The sequence below is a fragment of the Nicotiana attenuata genome, unplaced genomic scaffold, assembly GCF_001879085.1.
Source record: "Nicotiana attenuata strain UT unplaced genomic scaffold, NIATTr2, whole genome shotgun sequence".
NCBI classification, from domain to species: Eukaryota; Viridiplantae; Streptophyta; class Magnoliopsida; order Solanales; family Solanaceae; genus Nicotiana; species Nicotiana attenuata.
In genome coordinates this window covers 32527-54125 of record NW_017674289.1, presented here as the reverse complement: position 1 = coordinate 54125, position 21599 = coordinate 32527, and the positions used below count along the sequence as shown (strand labels likewise).

Genomic DNA, 21599 nt, shown 5'->3' with positions numbered 1-21599 from the left:
GTACTATTTATCTGAGGCAAACTGAGATTAGCCAAATCTAGTGATCAAATACCAGATGATTGAACAAAAATGTTAAAAATTCTCAACTTTGAAGTGACTTGTCATTTGATCCAATTGTGCTCGTTTAGATCAGAACACAAGTATGACTCCGCATAATATCCAAAATTGATCTGGCAAATGTTATTAGATTCAAAAGCAATAATTTGAACCTCCTAGCCATAAGAGACATAGGGCTAAAGAGTGACAGCAAAGGATATCTCAGAATTGGTTAAACTGTTCTCTTGTGTTTTCTTGCTTCGCAAACTAACATTTTGCCCGTCTTCTAAAAAGTATTACGGAATCTAGTAATTTCTTCATAAGCATACTCAGACGAGATAGCCTAGATTAATTTCTATATCAATTGTCCAAAGATGGTTTCTTTTACACAAATATATAGTAGTACTCCTACAAAAGAAAGCAGCATTATCTGAGTTACGCTTATCAACAAGATTCATCAAAAAGCATCACAAAAGTAAGTTTCTGCAATTAGCGATTTCGATTCAATTCTAAGCTAGCAGCAACCCATTTTTCATCGCTGCAAGGCAAAACACAAGCACCATTTGGAAGCTCCATGTTTTCATTCCGGGGGAAAATGAAAATCTTCTCGTTTGGCAAAATACTGGTCCCAGCATATGTACTAGAATCAACAGACTCCGGAATTGAATGATCAAAGACCGCTGAAGCAGAAGACTGCCCATCAGGCGAGCAGGAGGCAGCAGGACATGGATCCCTGATAACAGAATATGTTTTGGTTGCAGTTGAGCATCTGTGTCTTTTTGCATTTGTATCTATCTCTGCAGATGAGGCCAAATAATGAGTACTCGCACATAACATAACTGGAATAGACTAAATGATGCAGCTGATAAATTGGAAGAAACACAAAGTGTATGTAGATAATATGCCTATATAACCTTGTTGTTTTAAGTTGTAAAGACTAAAAGCCAGAACCAAGATGCATGGCTCCAAGACAGTAGAAAACTGAGTTGGACAAAACGCAGCTCTTTACTTCTAAAGAATTAATGTGATTACTAATTGATGTTTCCAATAAGACTAAATAGGCTGCTGCTCTATAAATGGATATTCCCTGATATTGACCTCAATGATATACAGCCTAACAAAAAGAAACCCTCATAACGACATTGTTCTGAGATATTGAGCAAAAAAGGTATTTGGCCCAAAAGATGTAGAGCCATATCACAGTTCCCAACTTGATATCATGATATGCATGTTATTGATCAAACCTATTATACATTAATTTAAAAAGGCAGCGCTTTGTTTTGTTTGCTGAAAAGTTTAGAAAAATGTTTTCCATGTCTCGTTTTGCAGTGATGCATTAAGAAATTATACAGCTTCCTTAAAAGAAACAAATCATTAACAAGAATTTAAATGTCAGCGATACTCAGTTTGATTCTATCAGCAATATTAACGAAATACCATGAGGGTCCAACACAGCTTACCTGCTTTACACGAATTGAGTGAGAAAATCTCATGTCCAAATGCTTGGTTCAATTAATGAATTTGGACTTCACAGGAATTACCATATTTAAAGTTTGATAATACCATCTAAGACTTTTATCTTTCTTTATCTTGACTTCAACTACTTTCCATGACATAATAAAACCCTCTACAGCTAAGAATGACCAAAACAAACTTGTGACAATATTTTTCCTTTCCAATACATGAAGTTACAGTGACACAGCTGGTAACGCGACACCCGTATATTTTGTTCGATAAAGAGCATCCACAGACAAGAAAGCTATCACACCAAAACTGAAGAAAGTCAAAGTAAAAAAATCGAGTTAAATAAATGATGTCAAGGGGTTTCAAATTACAGAAAGCACCTTCTTTTTGCAGATTTAGTTCTTCAATTATCAATTTGGTTTTCTGCTGAACAACTGGTTGTGGTACATCAGTAGCAGCACATCCTGAACTAGCTGGAAGGACCTTAAGAGATTCACCTAGTTGACCGCCTGAAACACAAAAAGTATGAAATTGCATACCTGACTTAGAACTTTCCAATGACCCCAACCCTTCCAAGGTTAACGGTGTTGGCTTCGGAAGAGAAACAAAAGATATTTTCTTTAAGTTACAGGAAATAAAGAACATAACGATTGAGTAAATAACCTGATAATTGAGCAGAAATATTTGCATAAATGCAGGATAATTGAATTGTGAAGTGGGAAAATGTATCCAGTCTAGGATCAGCCGAAAGAAGTTCAAATAAAATGACATGTAGATTAGAAAGAAATCACGGCAGAACCATCGGATTTTTATATCTTGTGGAGCGCTTTTAAAATAAGACCAAAAAAAGTTTTAGCAACTTTCTAATGCTCCTATTTATAGGAAAAGAAAGGTGAATAGCAGAAGCCATGTGTATTCTCCCGGTAAAAACGGCCAGCACTGAGGTTATTAATATATTCATAGTCAACTTAGTATTTTACCACTTTAGTATCTCCAGATCACAAAATCTAAATGACTATGATTTTCGAACATTTGCTGATTAAACTGTATGTGGTCGTTCTCAACCAAGGATTCAGGGATTTGAAGGAACAAGACATTTTGCCTATTCTAAAAAATAAGCTTTAATTAGTAAAGTGGTAGGCACAAAGGAGACTAGTGGTGGAATGAAGTGGTCCAAGGTAAAGTGGAAGCGAAGAAGGCGGCGTACCTAAAGTTAGTGGAGAGCATAGGTGAGGAGGAGAGGCAAACGTGCATGGAGAGGTATAAGGTAGCTAGAAAGGAAGCTAAGACGGCAGTCACAGAGGCTAAGAGTGCGGCTTATGGTCGTATATACGAGGAGCTGGGGAAAAAAGGCGACGAGAAGAAGTTATTCCGGCTGGCTAAATTGAGAGAGGGGAAGGCCCGGGATTTGGACCAAGTGAGATGCATCAAGGACGAAGATGGTAAAGTATTGATGGAAGATGTTTAGATTAAGAGGAGATGGCAGACTTACTTTTATAAACTTCTGAATGAAGAAGGGGATCGGGATATTGTGCTAGGCGAATTGGAGCACTCTGGGAGCTATCGTGACTTTGGACAATGCAGGCTTATCAAGGATGAGGAGGTCGTGAGAGCTATGCGTAAGATGAGTAGGGGTAGAGCGACCGGGCCAGACGAGATTCCAGTGGAATTTTGGAAGTGTGTGGGGTGAGCGGGGTTGGAGTGGTTGATGGGGCTTTTTAATGTTATTTTTAAGGAGAAGAGGATGCCTGATGAGTGGAGGTGGAGTACGGTGGTTCCATTGTATAAGAGCAAAGGTGATATCCAGAGCTGTAACAATTATAGAGGTATCAAGTTACTGAGTCATACCATGAAAGTGTGGGAGAGGGTGGTTGAAGCAAGGTTGAGGATGACAGTGTCTATATCCGACAACCAGTTTGGGTTCATGCCGGGTCATTCTACTACCGAAGCAATACACCTTGTTAGGAGGTTGGTGGAACTATACAGAGAGAGGAAGAAGGATCTGCACATGGTGTTTATTGACCTAGAGAAAGCGTATGACAAGGTTCCTAGAGAAGTTTATTGGAGATGCTTAGAGGCTAAAGGTTTGTCGGTCCCCTACATTATGGCGATTAAAGACATGTATGATGGGCTATGACTCGGGTAAGGACAGTTGGAGGCGACTCTGAGCATTTTCCGGTTGTAATGGGGTTACACCAAGGTTCGACGCTCAGTCTGTTCTTATTCGCCCTGGTGATGGATGCGTTCACACACCATATTCAAGGGGAGGTGCCATGGTGCATGCTATTCGCCGACGACATAGTTCTGATTGATAAGTCGCGAGCCGGTGTTAATGAGAGGCTGGAGGTTTGGAGACAGGCTCTTGAGTCTAAGGGTTTCAAATTGAGCAGGTCGAAGACGGAATACCTGGAGTGTAAGTTCAGCGTTGAGCCGGGCGAAGTGGGCGTGAATGTGAGGCTTGAATCACAGGCCATCCCGAGTAAGAGCTGCTTCAAGTACCTTGGGTCGGTGATCCAAGGGGAGGGGAGATCGACGAGGATGTCACACACCGTATTGCGTAGAACGGATGAAGTGGAGGTTAGCATCTGGAGTCCTGTGTGACAAGAGAGTGCCAACGATACTCAAAGGTAAGTTCTATAAAGCGGTTGTTAGACCGGCCATGATGTATGGGGTTGAGTGTTGGCATGTTAAGAACTCACATATCCAGAGGATGAAAGTAGCAAAAATGAGGATGTTGAGGTGGATGTGTGGGCACACTAGGATGGATAAGATTAGGAACGATGTTATTCGGGAGAAGTCACGCGTGGCTCCCATTGATGACAAGATGCGGGAAGCGATGCTCAGATGGTTTGGGCATGTTCAGAGGAGAAGCCCAGATGCTCCGGTAAGGAGGTGTGAGCGTCTGGTTGTATAGGGCACGCGAAGAGGTAGAAGGAGGCCTAAGAAGTATTGGGGAGAGGTGATCAGGCAGGATATGGCGAGGCCTCAGATTTCCGAGGACATGACACTTGATAGGAAGATGTGGAGGTCGAGTATTAGGGTTGTAAGTTAGGAGATAGTCGAGTCTTGCCTTACATCGTACCTTTGTGAGAATAGTCTGGTGGAGTTTTTGTCTAAGATAGCTAGTGACAATGTTGTGTCCTATTTCGGTTTTTAGTACAAGACCTATTTTACTAACTATCGCTTTTGCTTTGCCTCTTTCTTCTAAATTTCATGTTTCTATTTCTTGTTTTTTTTATGATTATGATTATCGTGGCGATACTAATATTGTCCCCTTTTGTCTTTTTGTTTTCTTGAGCCGAGGGTCTTTCGGAAACAGCTTCTCTACTCCATTGGAGTAGGGGTAAGGTCTGCGTACACACTACCCTTTCCAGACCCACTTGTGGGATTTTACTGGGTTGTTATTGTTGTTGTAAGCTTTAATTAGTAATTAAAGAAATATGTTTCTATGAGTTGTCAATCATCTACTGTCCATTTTTATTTTCCTTGGCGATAGACGAACTGACGCGTCACATGCAAAGAGAGGTGTCATGGTGCATGTTATTTACGGATGATATTGTACTGATTGACGAGATGCGACGCGATGTTAACGTGAGATTGGTTGGAGACAGACCTTGAAGTCTAAAGGTTTAAAGTTGAGCAAGACCAACATGGAATACTTTGAGAGCAAGTTCAGTGAGGTGATTCATGAAATGGATGTGGACGTGAGGCTTGATACTCAAGTCATCCCCGGGAGAGGAAGTTTCAAGTATCTTGGGTAGGTAATTCAAGCAAATAGAGAGATTGATGAGGATGCCGCACATCATATTGGAGCGGGATGGATGAATGGAGACTCGCATCTGGTGTTTTGTGTGATAAGAATGTGATGATTTCAAGAAGAAGAATGCTTCTTGTATTTCTGCATATTATTCACGTCAAGAGTACTGATACTTATACAATGAATCCTATGGCTAAACTAGGAAAAGAAATCAGTAATTGCTACAATTAAGCTACAGAATAAAATCAGCCTATAATAGGCTACAGAATAAAATCTAATCTAATCAAATCTTCTTACTAATTACACTAATCAACACTCCCCCTCAAGTTGTTGCAAAGATGTCGCACATGCCCAACTTGCAAATCAAAGTGTGAAAAGTCTTTTTGCTGAGACCTTTTGTGAGCACATCCGCTAGCTGCTTTTCTGACGATACATGAAGCAAACTCAAGGTACCACCAACAATCTTTTCTTTGATGAAATGTCGATCAATTTCAACATGTTTTGTTCTATCATGTTGAACAGGATTATGAGCTATGCTAATTGCAGCCTTGTTGTCGCAATATAACAAAAGCTTCCCTGAGAGACAATCTCAATTCATCCATTAACTTTTGTAGCCAAATTAGTTCACAAACACCCTGGGCCATTGCTCTATATTCTGCTTCTGCACTGGATCTAGCAACAACATTTTGTTTCTTGCTTCTCCAAGTAACTACATTCCCTCCCACAAGTGTACAATAACCAGACGTAGATCTTCTGTCATCTAGAGATCCAGCCCAATCTGAATCTGTAAAGGCTTCTATACGGAGGTGACCATGTTTGGAGAAAAGTAAACCCTTTCCTGGTGCAGACTTCAGATACCGCAAAATGTGAAAGATAGCTTGCCTATGAGGATCTCGTGGATTGTGCATGAACTGACTCACCAAGCTAACTGAATATGCTATATTTGGCCTAGCGTGAGAGAGATAAATAAGTTTTCCAACCAACCTCTGATATCTCTCCTTATCAATTGACTTTCCAACCCCAGTTTGTAACTTGTGATTACTTTCAATGGGAGATTCTGTTGGTTTGCATCCTATCATACCAGTTTCTCTCAAGAGATCTAGGATATATTTCCTAGGGCTGTCAAATTTAGCCCAAGCCCAAATGACTCGCCTAACCTGCCCAAGGTTGGGTTGGTTATTGACCCGCCCATTTATTCAATTTAGCTCATCTTGACCCAACCCATCTCAGCCCATTTAAAGTTGGGCTAATTTTTAGCCCAAATTGATCCATGAGTAAGTTTGTCAAAATATCTTAGAAATAATTTTATTTTTTGTTTAATATTTTAAATATGACCATAACAAAAGCAAAAAAGCCTTATTTAGTAATTATACAATTTATAAGAAAATAACACATATTAATTAAAGTTTAATAAGAGTTGGGTGGGTTGGGTTATGACCCGAATTTTAACCCATCTTGACCCAACCCATCTTAGCCCAAGTAACTTTTGGGCGGGTCAACTCAACCCATTTTGACCCGCCCAAAATTGACCCAACCCGCCCATTTGACACCCCTAATATTTCCTTTGAGAAATAAAGATTCCTCTTTTTGATCTAGCAACCTCAATTCCCAATAAGTATTGCAACTTCCCTAGATCTTTGATCTCGAATTCCTGGGCTAACAGCTTCTTCAATCGGGCCATCTCTTCATTGTCATTCCCTGTCATTACTATGTCATCAACATAAACTATGAGAAGAGTGAGTTTACCCTTTTGGTGTTTCATGAAGAGGGTATGATCGGCATTACTTTGTTGGTAACCGAAGGAGATCATTGCTTTGCAGAATCTGTCAAACCAAGCTCTTGGAGATTGCTTCAGTCCGTACAAGGCTTTCTTCAATCTGCACACTTTTCCTTGACTTTGTTCAGTATCAAATCCAAAAGGAATCTCCATATACACCTCTTCTTCTAAGTCGCCATGAAGAAATGCATTCTTCACATCAAACTGTTGTAAGTCCCAATCAAGATTAACTGCACAAGACAAAAGTATTCTAATAGTGTTCATTTTTGCAACAGGGGCAAATTTCTCCTGATAATCCACTCCATAAGTTTGAGTGAACCCCTTAGCCACCAGTCTTGCTTTGAATCTTTCAATCGAACTATCAGCTTTGTGCTTCACGGTAAAGACCCATTTGCAGCCAACCAATTTCTTATTTAGCGGTGAAGTGACAAGATCCCAAGTCTCATTCTTTGACAAGGCCTTCATTTCTTCAATCATAGCTTGCTTCCATCTAGAATCTGCAAAAGCTTCCCTCCAGTTCTGGGGAATAGACACAGAAGAAATAGACAAGGCAAAAGCTCCATAGGAAGGAGATAAGGAATTATAGGAGACAAAGTTAGATAAAGGATGTTTGGTGCAAGATCTGACTCCTTTTCTGTGAGCAATAGGTACATCTAACTCACTAGGGAATGTAGATAACTCACCACTAGAAGAGGTTTCAACAGCAGAAGAGGGTTGAACTTCAGTAGATTGCACGATGACTTCTTCAGCTCTTTTTTTTCTTGAATAAGTCATCAAATCAGGTTTATCCAAACGCCCAATAGTCTCCCCCTGAATTCTTTCTTCAATTTCACATTCTCCTGTCTTAGTGGCTTCAATAGTGGGAATCATTTCAACAATGGGAATCATCTCTTCATTCTTATAGCTCTCCCCCTGAAGAGTTGATGGTGTTTTATTGTAATAGGGCTCAGATTCTCGAAAGGTAACATCCATGCTGACGAAGGATCTCCTAGAAGAAGGATGATAGCATTTATACCCTTTCTGTGTTGGAGAATACCCAATAAAGACACATTTAATAGCTCTAGGATCAAGTTTTCCCGAACTCCTAGTGTGAACAAAGCAAACACAGCCAAACACCTTCACAGGAACAATATAATCATTCTTACTCTTCAAAGCTTCCGAAGGACTCTGAAAATTGAGGTTTTTAAGTGACATTCTATTGAGAAGGTAGGCAGCTACTAGAATGGCATCCCCCAGTAAGGTTTTGGTAAATTCATAGTAAGCATTAGAGATCGTGCCACTTCTAGCAAATGCCTATTTTTCCTTTCCGCAACCCCATTTTGTGCACTAGTATAAGGACAACTAGTTTGATGGATTATCCCAAAAGACTCCAAATACGCACCAAAATCTTTACCCGTATATTTTGTGCCATTGTCAGTTCGCAAGATTTTTATCTTAACCTCAAATTGGGTACAATCATCTTATGAAACGACTGAAAACAGGAGAAGACTTCATTTTTTGCCTTTAACAAATATACCCAAGTCATCCTAGTGCAACAATCAATAAAAGTAACAAACCATCGACTATCGGACAAGGAAATTGTTTGAGTGGGACCCCATACATCAGAGTGAACAGTCGAAAAAGGGATAGTACTTTTACTATCACTTAAAGGATAAGAGTTTCTAGTGTGCTTGGCATATTCACAAGCATCACAAGACAAAGATTCAAACTCAATTTTAGAAAACAAACTAGGATATAATTTCTTTAGAACAAAAAAGGATGGGTGCCCCAACCGTATATGCCATTGTATTATTTCTTGGTTGACGTTCTTATTTCCTCCAAAAAAAGGCTTGACCAAAGGCTCGAGTTCCATCAATCCAATATAAGTCATCATGCAATCTACCATCGCCAATCCTCTTCCTTGTTTGAAGATCCTAAAACACACAAGAAATAAAACAGAGCATTTAAGTGATTTGACTAAGCGACTAACGACTATGAGACTAAAAGGACTATCGGGAACATAAAGAACTGAATCAAAAGGTAACGAAGGAAGTGGATTTGTGACCCATTCCAGTTGTCATGGTTTGAGACCCGTTGGCCATTGTGACTATTGGAAGAGATTGAGAACAAGAAATAATAGTGAAAAGAGATTTGTTACAAGAAATGTGATTAGATGCACCTGAATCAATGACCCAAGGCTCGAAGGATAAATATTGAGAGACACAAGTCACGCTATTACCTGTTTGAATAACGGAAGCTATATCTTCATATGTTTACATGCTTTGTACTGAAGGAACTCAATATACTCCGGTAGAAAAACCATCAAATTATTCATAGTATTGGATCTCATTTTGCTACAACCAATTTCTGAACTTCTTGACTAAAAGTTGTATGGTTAACCTTGGAATGCCAAATCAGAACACTTCTTTTTTATACATTGTTCACTCATTGGAAAATAAAAAGGTACTCGGAATTTGATGAAACTTGAATGGACAGACTCGAAATAACCTCCTAAGTAATATGTCCAAACGAAGCTTTGTCGGAAACTGGCCGGAAGGTAGTCCACGTGCCGGTGCGTGGACAAATCTCGCCGGAAAAAAAATCTCCCTCTGGTCGGCGCGTGAGGGCGTGTGGATGGAAGATTTCCGCTGGGGTTTGTTGGGGTTTGGTCACCGGAGGGTGGAGAACACTGTTGTGGTGTTGGTTTATGCACAACACCTGTAACAAATGGTTTTGACACAAACAGCCACAGAAAAAGTTGCATGGCGACTGTTTCTTCAAGGAATCGTTGGTAGATTGCACAACGAGTATTTTGTCGCTAACGCTCTGATACCATGTGAGAGCACGGGAGAAAAATATATTATTGATATTCTATCAAGTGTTTTACAATAGCCTTATTTATAACTATACACAATACATTATTCAACTCCTATTTCATCTGGAACTAGGGTTATTTACATAACTATCTAATATTAGTTACTAGTGCTACAACAGGGTGAAATACATAACAGGATAGCAAGCTTGTAGCCAACACGGGTCAGGCCAGAAATGATTTCGAGATACAAAGAGCGTGCAAAAGGTGAAATTCTCTCAAGGATAGAAGAAAATAAAGAAACAAAAGTGGCATGAGAGAATCCGGGTGAGATAGTGGAAATGATGTAGCTGTAATTGGAAAATCAAAAGAACATGTTTGTTAAAAACAATTGACTGATTCTGATTCTAAAGAATAAAAATGAAAGGAACACGTAACGCCGCGCTATATGTGTGTTGGGATTTTGCAGTTCGTAGCTCCATCCATTTAACTACAACGGATGGAGCTATTGCAATCCCTTCTTGTCTATATTTTCATTAATACGGTGCTTATGCTTTCCTGAGCCGAGGGTCTATTGGATACAGCCTCTCTATCCTCATAAGGTAGGGGTAAGGTCTGCGTACACACTACCCTCCCCAAATTCCACAGTATGGGATATTACTGGTATGTTGTTGTTGTTGGAGCTATTGCAAGTTTGTGCATTAAGGTGACAGGCAACCACCCCATTTACAGGTTTTGTTCCCCGTATTTACCAACCATCAATAATCAGACCATTTATACATGCCCAAAGGTTCAAAAAGGGTCCTGTGTGACTTTTTACAGAAAATAGGAGACTCCACTTTCTCCAGAAATTATAGGGGTAGTCAGTCAAATTCTACTAGTTGGTTCTCATGGCCTTTATTTTCATTTTCTTTTCACGGGGAGAGGGGCATGCTAATAAATCATGAATGCTACCTTTATTAACAGACACGTCAGTATGCCTCCTGTTACAAGCATTGTTTTCAACTTCATTTGCCCTGATTGTGTGCTTTGCACTATCTTTGATAGTTGACTGCGAGTTAGAAGATGCAACCCCTAAGATACTCTTCAAATTACCATCAGGGAGATCAATTTGACTACCATTACCTGAAAGGAGATGGCAATGTTATTCTATCAGATATTGAACATTCATATTCACAACAGAACAACAGGAAGCTGCAAGTCTTTAAAACCTATAAGATGCTGGAAATATTGCTAGGTCTAAACAAAATATTTCAGTCACAAATAGATCTTAATATCTCCATAGAAACTCGCTTAAAGCATCCTTTCATAGGTGCAAATGTAGGTTCTTGAACTATTTATGGTACCTTGATGGTTGTTTAACCAGCTGTAACGAAACTCCAACTTGATTGGTGTGCATAGTTTTCCTAGTTTATAAATTTCTGTCGTTCGGAACACCATGTCCTCCTGCTTAGTTTTATGTTGTCTTTAAAAAGATAATGTTTCCTTATCAGAAATAAAATTCCATGTGATTCTTCCTTGTCCCACAATCAAAAAGAAAATCATTGATTGTCAAGAAAACTAGCAATTGTGATACTGAGTGTATATCTTCCTTACGTTTCACAAGGGCATTGTAAGCAACCTTAGCAGCATTCATCTCTGCTTGCTTCTTGGTTTTAGCTTCTTGGCCTTGAAATGTCCCACCTCCAACTTCCACCGTTGAGCTGAATGTTGGTGCATGAGGTGGGCCAGCTCTGGCTGTATCATAAACTGGAAAAAGTAAACCCTCTTTTTGAGCCAGTTCTTGCAAAAGTGTCTTGTATAAACCTTCATCCTGATGTATTCAAAAGATAAATATATAAATACATAGAAGAACTAAGAAATGTAGTGCACGAATGATCTCCCAGCACAAAGTAAAACAAAGACTGTTTAAATACTCCCCCTCCCTACCCGTTTTACTTGATGGTGTTTTAATGGACACGGAGGTTAATGTGCTAAGTTGACTTACACGCCATATTAGTAATAGAAGAACATATTAAAATAATGGTTGAAAAACCAATTTGATAGAGAAAATACCACATCAAAATATAAAATTTTAGCTGAACGAATTTAAATTTTGGAAGAGTTACCCGGTACTTGTGCTGGTAGGAGGTAGCAATAGCAGTTACCCCGTGGAATTAGTCGAGGTGCGCACAAGCTGGCCCGGACACCACGGTTATTAAAATTTACCACATCAAAATTTAAAATGTTAGCTGAACGAATTAGAATTTTGACAGAGTTACCCGATACCTATGCTGGTGGGAGGTAACAGTAGCAGTTACCCCGTGGAATTGGTCGAGGTGCGCACAAGCTGGTCCGGACACCACGGTTATTAAAAAAAGAATTTGAATGTTGAAGTTTTGAAAGTTGTACAAAAATAGAATGGATCAAACATTTCGCACCAAAGAGCAAAGAGTGTTACATTAACTGGAAGAGACTAACCTCCTGAATGTCATTCAGCGCTAATGACTCAAAAGCAACTTTTGCAGCTGCATGTTCAGCTTCCTTCAATGTAGAGAAGAACTCCTGAGTTTCATAAGTTTTTCCATCAATAGTCACTTTTGACCTAAACCGATGGGCGTGCGGAGGGCCATCAAGTTCAGAAGAATACACGGGTAAAGTGAGATTTTGCTTTTGGGCATACTGTTGTAGTCGATTCTTGTATAGATGAAGCATCCCTGCGACATGGATGAAGTTGTAAGAGTTAGAAACTTGACATAAAAGTATGAGAAATATCCTAAGTCAGTCAGATGAACTAAAAGGCATTCGCACATTCTTGAAGAGTTGTTCAGAAATGAGGCATCCAGAAATATGAAATATGAAATACTTCAACAATATCTCACAAAGCTTCCAAGCATATATATTAATGTTTAGCTACAATAAAATCAAAACATTATCTGTCTTTTAACTGTATCCTTGAACTTAACCACATCTTCTTCAGCAACTTTCTCTTATGAATTTGAAGCTCTGTAGAGATTCACGGAATTCAATCACCGGTAAATTCCCTCACATGCCAACTCTCATTTTGATAAGAAGATGAATTATAAATATGCGAGCAATGAGTAATCAAGCACAGCAAGAAGAACAAAATATTTTTAAAAGCACAATGGAAGGAAGGAACATCTGAAGGAAATTGCTAAGAGATCTCATCTAAGATCCACTAAAGCCACCGTATAAAATTAATGTGCTCACAAGATAGAGATACCAAGAACACTATTGCACTGGACCATCAAAAGCATGCTGATATAGATTGAAAAAGTTACATTGGTCCAGTTGACAGATAGGTTGAACCTTCTACTTATCCAGAATTAGAAGTAAGCGACATTTCCACAAATTTCCTTTCCTGGTTTAGGCTGTATATGTCAAATCTCAACTGCTTACACATGCTTTCTTCTAGGTACTGATGAAGTAATAACTCATAAAATCCAGAAGGAAAAAGATCATTTACCAGGTGTTCCAATTTGCTGAATGAACTTATGCTTTCACCCACAACTGTAGGTTTATCGCTCTTCTTGTAAGAGTGATTTACCTCAGTTTTAAGGGGCATGTATTCAGTTTGAAGCTTTTAAAGGATTAGGTAGAATATTATACAATTGCCACAGCAACAACAACATACCCAGCATTATCCCACACCGTGGGGTCTGGGGAGGGTAGTGTGTACGCAGACCTTACCCCTACCTTGTAAGGATGGAGAGGCTGTTTCCAATAGACCCTCGACGTAGGAAAGCATAAGCACCAGATTAATGAAAATATAGACAAGAAGGGACATTACCAAAAAGCCATACAAAAGCAGAATAAAAACAACAAGATAGTAAGGACAATTGCCACAGCAGTAATACAAAAAACCAACACAAAACGGAGCTAAAAGAAGAGAAAATAGCTAGAAAGATGCAACTCAGCAGGGCAAATAATCATCGATTTCTATGCCACAGAACATAACCTTAGAACCAATACTGCCTCCAAAAACTTCAAGTATACTAGTATGGTTGACAAACAGGAAATCTACTGTCTCTTTAACGGCCTTCTTCCTTTTTTCAAGTTCCTGATGGTAGCTCAGCGTTTAAATGCAATATGTGCAAAACATATAGATAATACACCATTAATAACCAACATAATCACATAAATAAAATAAATTGCTTAACCAGTAAAATTAGTGATCCTTAGTCATATACAACAAATCCCATCCAGAACTATCAACTATAACATCGAGCAATGAACATAATTAGCAATGCATTTCACTTTAGAGGGTTAGCCGGAGAGGAAGCCAGACCATTTCATCACATCTTCAATGCACTGGAACCAACTTTGACCTCATCATTTTCACTGTGGTACATTCGCATTTAACTCTTTTATTGTTATTATATTCTCTTTTGACAGAGCATTCACAGTTACTCTTGTCGTTATCATTTACCCTTTTGACAAATATTTAAAACTTTTGTGATGAAAACATAGACTTTTTGTTTCTTCATAGCTTTTCCAAAGAAGCCAAATAGATTGCAATCAAAAGTTATTCATCAAATTGTAGAAATTCATATGATTTTACATTTCATTCGCTTACTATATCAGGAGAAAAAAGCTGATTATGAACGGGGGAATCGAGATGAAATTACATGAATGAGAAAAAACATCTTAGATAAAAATAGGGCATCATGACTGACCATTTAGAAAACAGACGAAATGCTCGTGAAGTTTTACATGATCAAAACACTTGCTCACTAAGCTGGACGGAGACATTGGCTTAACAAATGTGGAATAAAGGAAATTGCAAGCTGAACTGAATGGAAACAATTGTACAAAAAATGTGGAAAAATGAAAACAAGGAGAGAGTTTGAATCTGGGTTTGAGAAGGATTTTTTTTAAAAGGATGCAGAAAGAGTGGCTTCCTGATGGAAACAATTGGAAGTCTGAGGTTGTTGCCTGACAAAGAAGATCCTCTGTCATGGAAAGGGGACTGTCTTTTTTTTTTTTACCAACGCACAAAGAAAATATTTTGTTGCGAACGAACAAGATATTGAGGAATTGTCCATACGTAAAATCAGAATTATTGATACGGGCATCTTGTGTTCCAATAGAAGCAGAAATGATGTGGATTATTCAAGAATCGAATTTCCTTCGGATTGAGCCGACATCCGTTACGGTCGTCATTCAATTGAAAGAATCTTTGTTCCAAAACCGTACATGAGATTTTCACCTCATACGGCTCCTCCCTTATGTGCATAATGAGAATAATACATAGAATCAAAAAAGAATCAACGATAAAAATATTCTCATTATGAACTCAGCAGGGCTAGTGTAAGGGGTGGTTCTAATTATAGTCCCAAAACAATTCGTGTATACATTTTACAGAAACGTGAAATCAAAGTAGGCGATAAAGTAGCTGGAAGACACGGAAATAAAGGTATCATTTCCAAAATTTTGCCTAGACAAGATATGCCTTATTTACAAAATGGACAAGAAGTGCAAAGTTCACTACAAAATGCTACAATATTCTGCCAAAAGGACCAAACGCAAAAGAAAATAGGCCTTGGAAGGCAGTATGAACACTGGAGCCATATCCAGAGCTGCAGTTTTTGGTTGGATTGCTATTAGTATTGCCTGCCCAAAAGAAATTGAGAGCTGAACTGAATGTGGAATAAAAGAAATTGCAAGCGGAACTGAATAGAAACAATTGCACAAAAAATGTGGAAAATGAAAACAAGGGGAGGGTTTGAATCTGGGTTTGAGAAGGAATTTTTTTTTATCAGGGCGCAGAAAGAGTGGCTTCCTGATGGAAACAATTGGAAGTCTAAGGTTGCTGCCAGACAATTAAGATCCTCTGTCATGGAAAGGTGACAAGAAGTGCAGTTCACTATAAACTCCTACAATATTCTGTCAAAAGGACTAAATGCAGAAGAGAATAGGCCTTGTAAGGCAATATGAAGACCACCCAGAGCTGCAATTTTGGTTGAATTGCTATTAGTGTTGCCTACCTAACACAAGACAACCTACAAAGTGGAGGATATAACATTTAGCAATAGAGGCTATTTATGTAATTACAAGCTGAATCGCGGGAACACTTGTTATTGCAATGTAGATATTCATGGGAAGTATGGTCCATGTTCTTGAATATATTTTGAGGTGAAATGGGTGGCCCCTTTATCAATAGCAGATGCAGCAAGAAGCTGGAGTAATCAGTAGATCAGAAGGGAGCTCAAATGCATCTGGAAGACAGTGCCTCTATGCATTTTTCTATAATTTGGAAGGAGAGGAACTATAGGTGTTTTGAAAACCAAATATTCATCCCTCCATGTATACAATTTAGTGTTTTTCAGTCTCTATAATCTTGCTTTAATATGAGAGATACTTCAGGTGTAAATGCTTTTGTGGGCATTCTAAACTCCTTACAGATTTGAGGGTCTAAAAATGCTTGTTTCTATACATATTAGCACATTCTTGGTGCCTAGCAATAAAATCCACATTCTATCCAAAAACAATGAATGAAAACGAGGTGAATGTTTTATCCTAACCTTTCGAGGTATTGGCGTCCCTACCAGCCAATGGAGTTCCATTGACACGAGAAGGTTGTCCAACGTTATTCTGTCTTTGCTGAAAAATATCCATATTTGGAGGTCTAACATCCACCTTACAGCTTGATGTTGATGCGCCTGCCCAACTAAGTAAAATGTAACAAATTAACAATATCAAGGCAAATTTCCAAATACAGCATAAGTATTCCCATTAAATGAAAACGAATATTTTTTCTTGTGTGGTTCTTTTTTTCAGTTCACTGTAAACTTGATCATCAAGGATAGAGACACAGCACAAGCTTTGGCTTAAACAGTTAGACAAGCAGCAAAAAACAGATAACAATAGTAAAATTATATTCTTATTCAGTTAATTCAATTTACTAATTGGTAAAATAAAAAATTATTTTCAAAACATGAAAAGAACTTGGATATTTGTCCCCATGTTCTAACAAAGTAATGTGACTAGGAGGTCAAGGGTTCATGTTGTTGAAACAACCTCCGGAAGAAATGCAAGGTCGGGCTGCATACAATAGACCCGACGTGGTTTGACCCTTCCTGCGCATAGCTGAGGCTTACTGCACTAGGTTGCCTGTTCCTTTTTTTTTTTTAAAAAGGAAAGTACCAAACCAGTTAGGTAAACAACTACTCCCTCAGACATTGTTCCCGATTACCTTTCAGGGATCAAAACTTGACCATATTCCGAAAACTTAGACATTAATAAATTCCTCAATGCATAAGTAATTGTCAACTCTTTAACTTAAGCATTCCCAAATAAAATGAGACGTCTACATTGGGAAATAAAAAGTAGTCCCTTTGTTCCATTTTATATGACACATTTTCTCTTTTAGTCTGTCTAAGGAGAAATGAGACCTATGTAAATTTAAAAATAATATAACTTTAAACTTCTCATTTTACCCTTAATGTCAAATGATTTATGGGATGTATATGGACTATTGTAGACCACTCTGCTTAGTCAAATACCATCACATAAACTTGGACGGAGGGAGTAGTAACTTATCGTAAAAGTACAGACACAAAAGCACAACGTACAGCAACTACAGCATGAAGTACAACAGCAAAAACAGCACCCATAACCATAACCTTATACTATCAGAGAACTTCAAAACCCAAGAAGAGCAATCAAAACTAGTCGCAAATCAATTACTTACATAAAAGATGACTAAATATACACTTTAAATTCCATATAATAGCCCAATCAGTTAGGAACTAACCAGAAGAAGAGGAGGTCGGTAGTGCAGCAGCAGGTGAAGGTGAAGGAATGTTGTGATGTGAGAAGTCCTGGGCGGATTTGGGGGAAGTGAAATGGTCAAAGGCGATATGGGCAGCAAGATTTTGGGCTTCTTTGGAGGATCGGCAATGGTGCTTGGGTGACGCAAAGGAGAATCCATTGACGGTAACAGTGGCTGTGAAACGAGGGTTGTGATCAGGTCCCTCTTTCTCCGTCCCGTACTCTGGCAAATTCCACCCGTACTGGTGGCAAAGCTCTTGTAGCTTCGTTTTGAACATTCTTTGCGACTTGAGGGAGTAGGGGCAAGGAGTGATGGGAGGTTCCGTGGAGTTGTACATATATTTCTTTCTTTTTGGAGTAGGGGCATAATAAATGACCATTAAAATGCGAATATGAAACGGTGATTTATTTTTTATACTCTTCAAATATCACATTAATGGGAAAAATCAGCTTATTTGACAAGTTATTTTTTCAAAAGTGCTAATCGAAAAAATACTTTTGAAAAAAGGCAGTTTGTTTTTGGTTAATCCATTTGTAAAGTACTTTTGCATAACAATTTATGTTTGGTCAAACTTTTCAAAAAGTGTTTTTAAGTGTCAAATTATGAATAAGTACATGAAGAGATTTGCTTAATAGTTAATGTTATATAAGTAGATAAATAATCACAAATATTTATTATTAAAGATAATAATTAAGTTTTTTATTTTATTTAAGTAAAATATAAAAATAAATTAAAAAGTACTTTATTCTTTCAAGATAATTTAAATATATCAAAAAATCATCTAATAAATATGAAAGCTCACCCAAAAGTCATTATATATTACTTAATAGTTTAAACCAAGTAAGATAGTTTTAGTATATATAATATTTTGCTATGGGTATTTTGGGTAGGAAGAAAAGTCAAAATTGCTTTTACTTCTGCTTCTGGGAAAAAGTTACTTTTTTCTGCTTCTTAAAAATTGCTTCTGCTTCTAGCTAAAAGTATTTTTTTTTTCCCCAAAAAGAGCCTGGCCAAACACCTTAATTTGAAAATAAAAAAAAGGTACTTTTTTTGAAGAAAAAAAAAATAACACTTTTGACTTGGGGAGAAGCTTAGCCGAACAGGCTATAAGTTGCCTTCCCTTTTAAATAATTTAATGAACTAGTAATTTTTAGGACTTGTTTCTCAATCCCACATATTTTTGGACTAAAATTGTTACTTTATCTATTCTACTTTAGGTAAAGGTCTTGACGGGACATAATTCAACAAAAAAAGGACTTTCAATATTTATAGTCTAAAATACGTTGTAGACATTTATGAGGACCATGTAGCTATGAAATCATATATGTAAGGATAAATAAAATATTTAAATTTGAATTATTTATAATATAGATAGATGTCATTTTCCACCCATGTGTGCGGGTAAAATCGGGGATAAAATTACCCCCGATTTTCTGGTAAAGAAACGAGAGGGAAGCGCGATATAGTATGACCTCGCGTAAAACCGAGGGGTTCCACGTCTCAGAACCCGGGGAGGACGAACGGTACACGTGGAACCGATACGGCTGAACATTGGGCCCGAGAAGAGTCAAGGTTCGAGACTAAGCGGAAAAATCGTTAAGCACGATAAGCAGGGAGCCATAATATCTACCCTCAACCGGATATTACGGCGCGAATCCTGCCCGATGTCAACTGTAAATCATCATTTACTGAGAAGAGAAGATTTTTACCTTATTTAGACTTGTACTAGGATTGAAATTCCCCTACTATATAAAGGGGAGAACTTATTTATTTTAAAACCATTGTTGGCACGCATATCAAAGCAATAAAAGTTTATTTTCATTCTCTAGTTACTGTTCATAGTGTTCTTCAGCTGCTTAATTGTTTGGTTGCAACCAAGCCCGTCTCGAGGGCTCGACCGAAGTCAATCTTTAGTGTTCATATGAAAGCCATGCTTGATTGTTCATCGCGTTTGGTTTGATCATTTTTCTTCTATTTACTTTAATTATTTTGTGCTCATAGATCATTCGTATTAAATTAAATCACGCATCCCTAACCTCGTACAATTTAATTGTTACTTATTTTAATGGTAAGCAGTTTGGCACCTACCGTGGGGCTAAGATAATAGTGGTGATTTAATACGAATCTCCATAACGCACCCTACTTTACACTTGCTCTTTGAAGTTTGATTTCAGGTTAATCTAAAAATGTCAAATTCTCAGTCTACTCACTTGAACGTTGATGCCGAGTCGGGCCATCACGGTGAAAACAATAACATAGTACCCAGCAATGACGTACCCCTTGTTGATCCAACAGTGTCCTAATTGCTGACCTGGTTCACGCTAACTCACATGTTTCCACCAACATCAACCTTCCAACCGACCCCGAAAATAGCATCCGCGGGGCACCCCGACCATCGACGCGAGAAACATCTGAAGAGGAAGGTGATGGAGTTAGCTTGCGATTGATCTTCAAAATGTTACAAGCTCAGCAAGCTATAATAGCACAGCAACAGACCCAAAGTCACGCCCAGAACAAGACCGAGTCCGAGCGGGTTAGAGAAAACGCTCGAAGGGATGAACAAATTACCGTGGAATCGGACAATCTGGGAAACTTCTGAGGTGATGAAAATACTTGAAACACTAACGAAGCGGGTGGAGTGTGGTGAGAAAAAGATAGAGGCAAATGAAAAGAAGGTGGAAACTTACAATTCGAGGATCGATCAGATCCTGAGAGCGCCTCCAAGTTTGAAAGGGCCAGATTCCAAAAAAATCATTCAGAAGCATTTCTTCTCGAGTGTAGCCCCGAAGCCAATTCCGAAGAGATTCCGAATGCTCGAAATTTCCCAAATATAACAATACCACAGACCCAAACGAGCATGTAACTTCCTACACATCCGCGATAAAAGGCAACAACCTAGAAGACGACGAGATCGAGTCGGTTTTATTTTAGAAATTTGGGGAAACCTTATCCAAATAAGCGATGGCATGGTACCATAACTTGCCTCCGAATTCAATTGATTCATTTTCTATGCTTGCAAATGCCTTTGTTAAGGCCCATGTTGTCACCATCAAGTCGAGACGAGGAAATCGGACCTCTTCAAAGTCAAGCAGAGAGACAACGAGATGCTTAGGGAGTTTGTTTCAAGGTTCTAGATGGAGCGAATAGATCTGCACCCAGTCGCTTCACTCAACGAGATGTCCGGGCTTTCACTCAAGGGCTCAACCCCCAAAGTTTCATCGCTTCTCAGCAATTAAAGCAAAACTTGGTAGAGTACTCGGCGGTTACTTGGGCCGATGTCCATAACAGGTACCAGTCAAAGATTAGAGTCGAGGATGACTAGCTGGGGGGGCCCTCGGGGTCTGTTTACCCCAACAGATCAATCGACATATCTAAAAGAATTATGGACCAAGAGCCAAGTCGGTCCGAGATCGGTACCAGCCATACAGCTCGTATAGAAGGGAAAACGAGACCGGTCGCCACCCAACCGGGAACAACAGGAGAAGTGATCAAGGACCTAACAACCGGGGTCTGATGAATAAAAACAATTTTGATAGATCACTTGGGGGCAGGGAAGCCCCGAGACTATCAGAGTATTACTTCAACGTGGACGCTGCAAGTATAATGTCAGTCATCGGCCGCATCAAGGAGACTAAATGTTCTAGGCCACTTCAGTCTGATACGGCACAGAGGGATCACAACTTGGTATGTAAATACCATGGTACTCATGGTCATAGGACCGAAGATTGTCGACAGCTAAGAGAGGAAATGGCTCGACTATTCAACAACGGGCACCTTCGGGGATCCCTAAGTGAACGGGCCAAAAGTCATTTCGGAAATAGGGACGCCAACAAATAGATCGAGCAAGAGGAGCCTCAACATGTGATCAACATGATCACGAGGGAAAAACGCACCCGGGATTACGTCCTAGAGGGGTCCATCTCGTTCAGTGATGAGGATGCCAAGGGCATTATCCAGCCTCACAACAATGCACTGGTAATATCCGTACTTATCAATAAAT

The 21599-nt window shown here is 38.9% G+C and overlaps 1 protein-coding gene across 2 annotated transcripts; it reads right to left on the bottom strand.

Annotated features, from left to right (window-relative positions):
* Positions 1-241: 241 nt before the first annotated feature.
* On the bottom strand, positions 242-17959 carry LOC109218353 (double-stranded RNA-binding protein 4-like). 2 transcript variants are annotated; one of them, XM_019382713.1, is made up of 7 exons: positions 17582-17959; positions 16350-16495; positions 12286-12521; positions 11422-11638; positions 10780-10950; positions 1881-2009; positions 242-833 (listed from the first exon to the last, which is right to left on the bottom strand). In XM_019382713.1, exons 2-7 carry the CDS (start codon positions 16441-16443, stop codon positions 526-528), a joined length of 1155 nt encoding a protein of 384 aa, XP_019238258.1. In that variant the 5' UTR covers positions 16444-16495; positions 17582-17959; the 3' UTR covers positions 242-525. The 2 variants fall into 2 exon arrangements, with proteins under 2 accessions (XP_019238258.1, XP_019238257.1); XM_019382712.1 differs by having other exon boundaries at positions 16350-16487.
* Positions 17960-21599: the final 3640 nt, after the last annotated feature.

What these genes read in the sequence shown, in the direction of transcription:
- LOC109218353 (XM_019382712.1), bottom strand. Translation starts at nt 17,936, where the DNA reads ATGTACAACTCCACGGAACCTCCCATCACTCCTTGCCCCTACTCCCTC. An exon ending in CGCTGAATGACATTCAGGAG is followed by an intron (nt 11,639 to 12,285) that starts GTTAGTCTCTTC and finishes TGAATACATCAG; the next exon opens with GATGAAGGTTTATACAAGAC. An exon ending in TTACAATGCCCTTGTGAAAC is followed by an intron (nt 10,951 to 11,421) that starts GTAAGGAAGATA and finishes ATCTCCTTTCAG; the next exon opens with GTAATGGTAGTCAAATTGAT.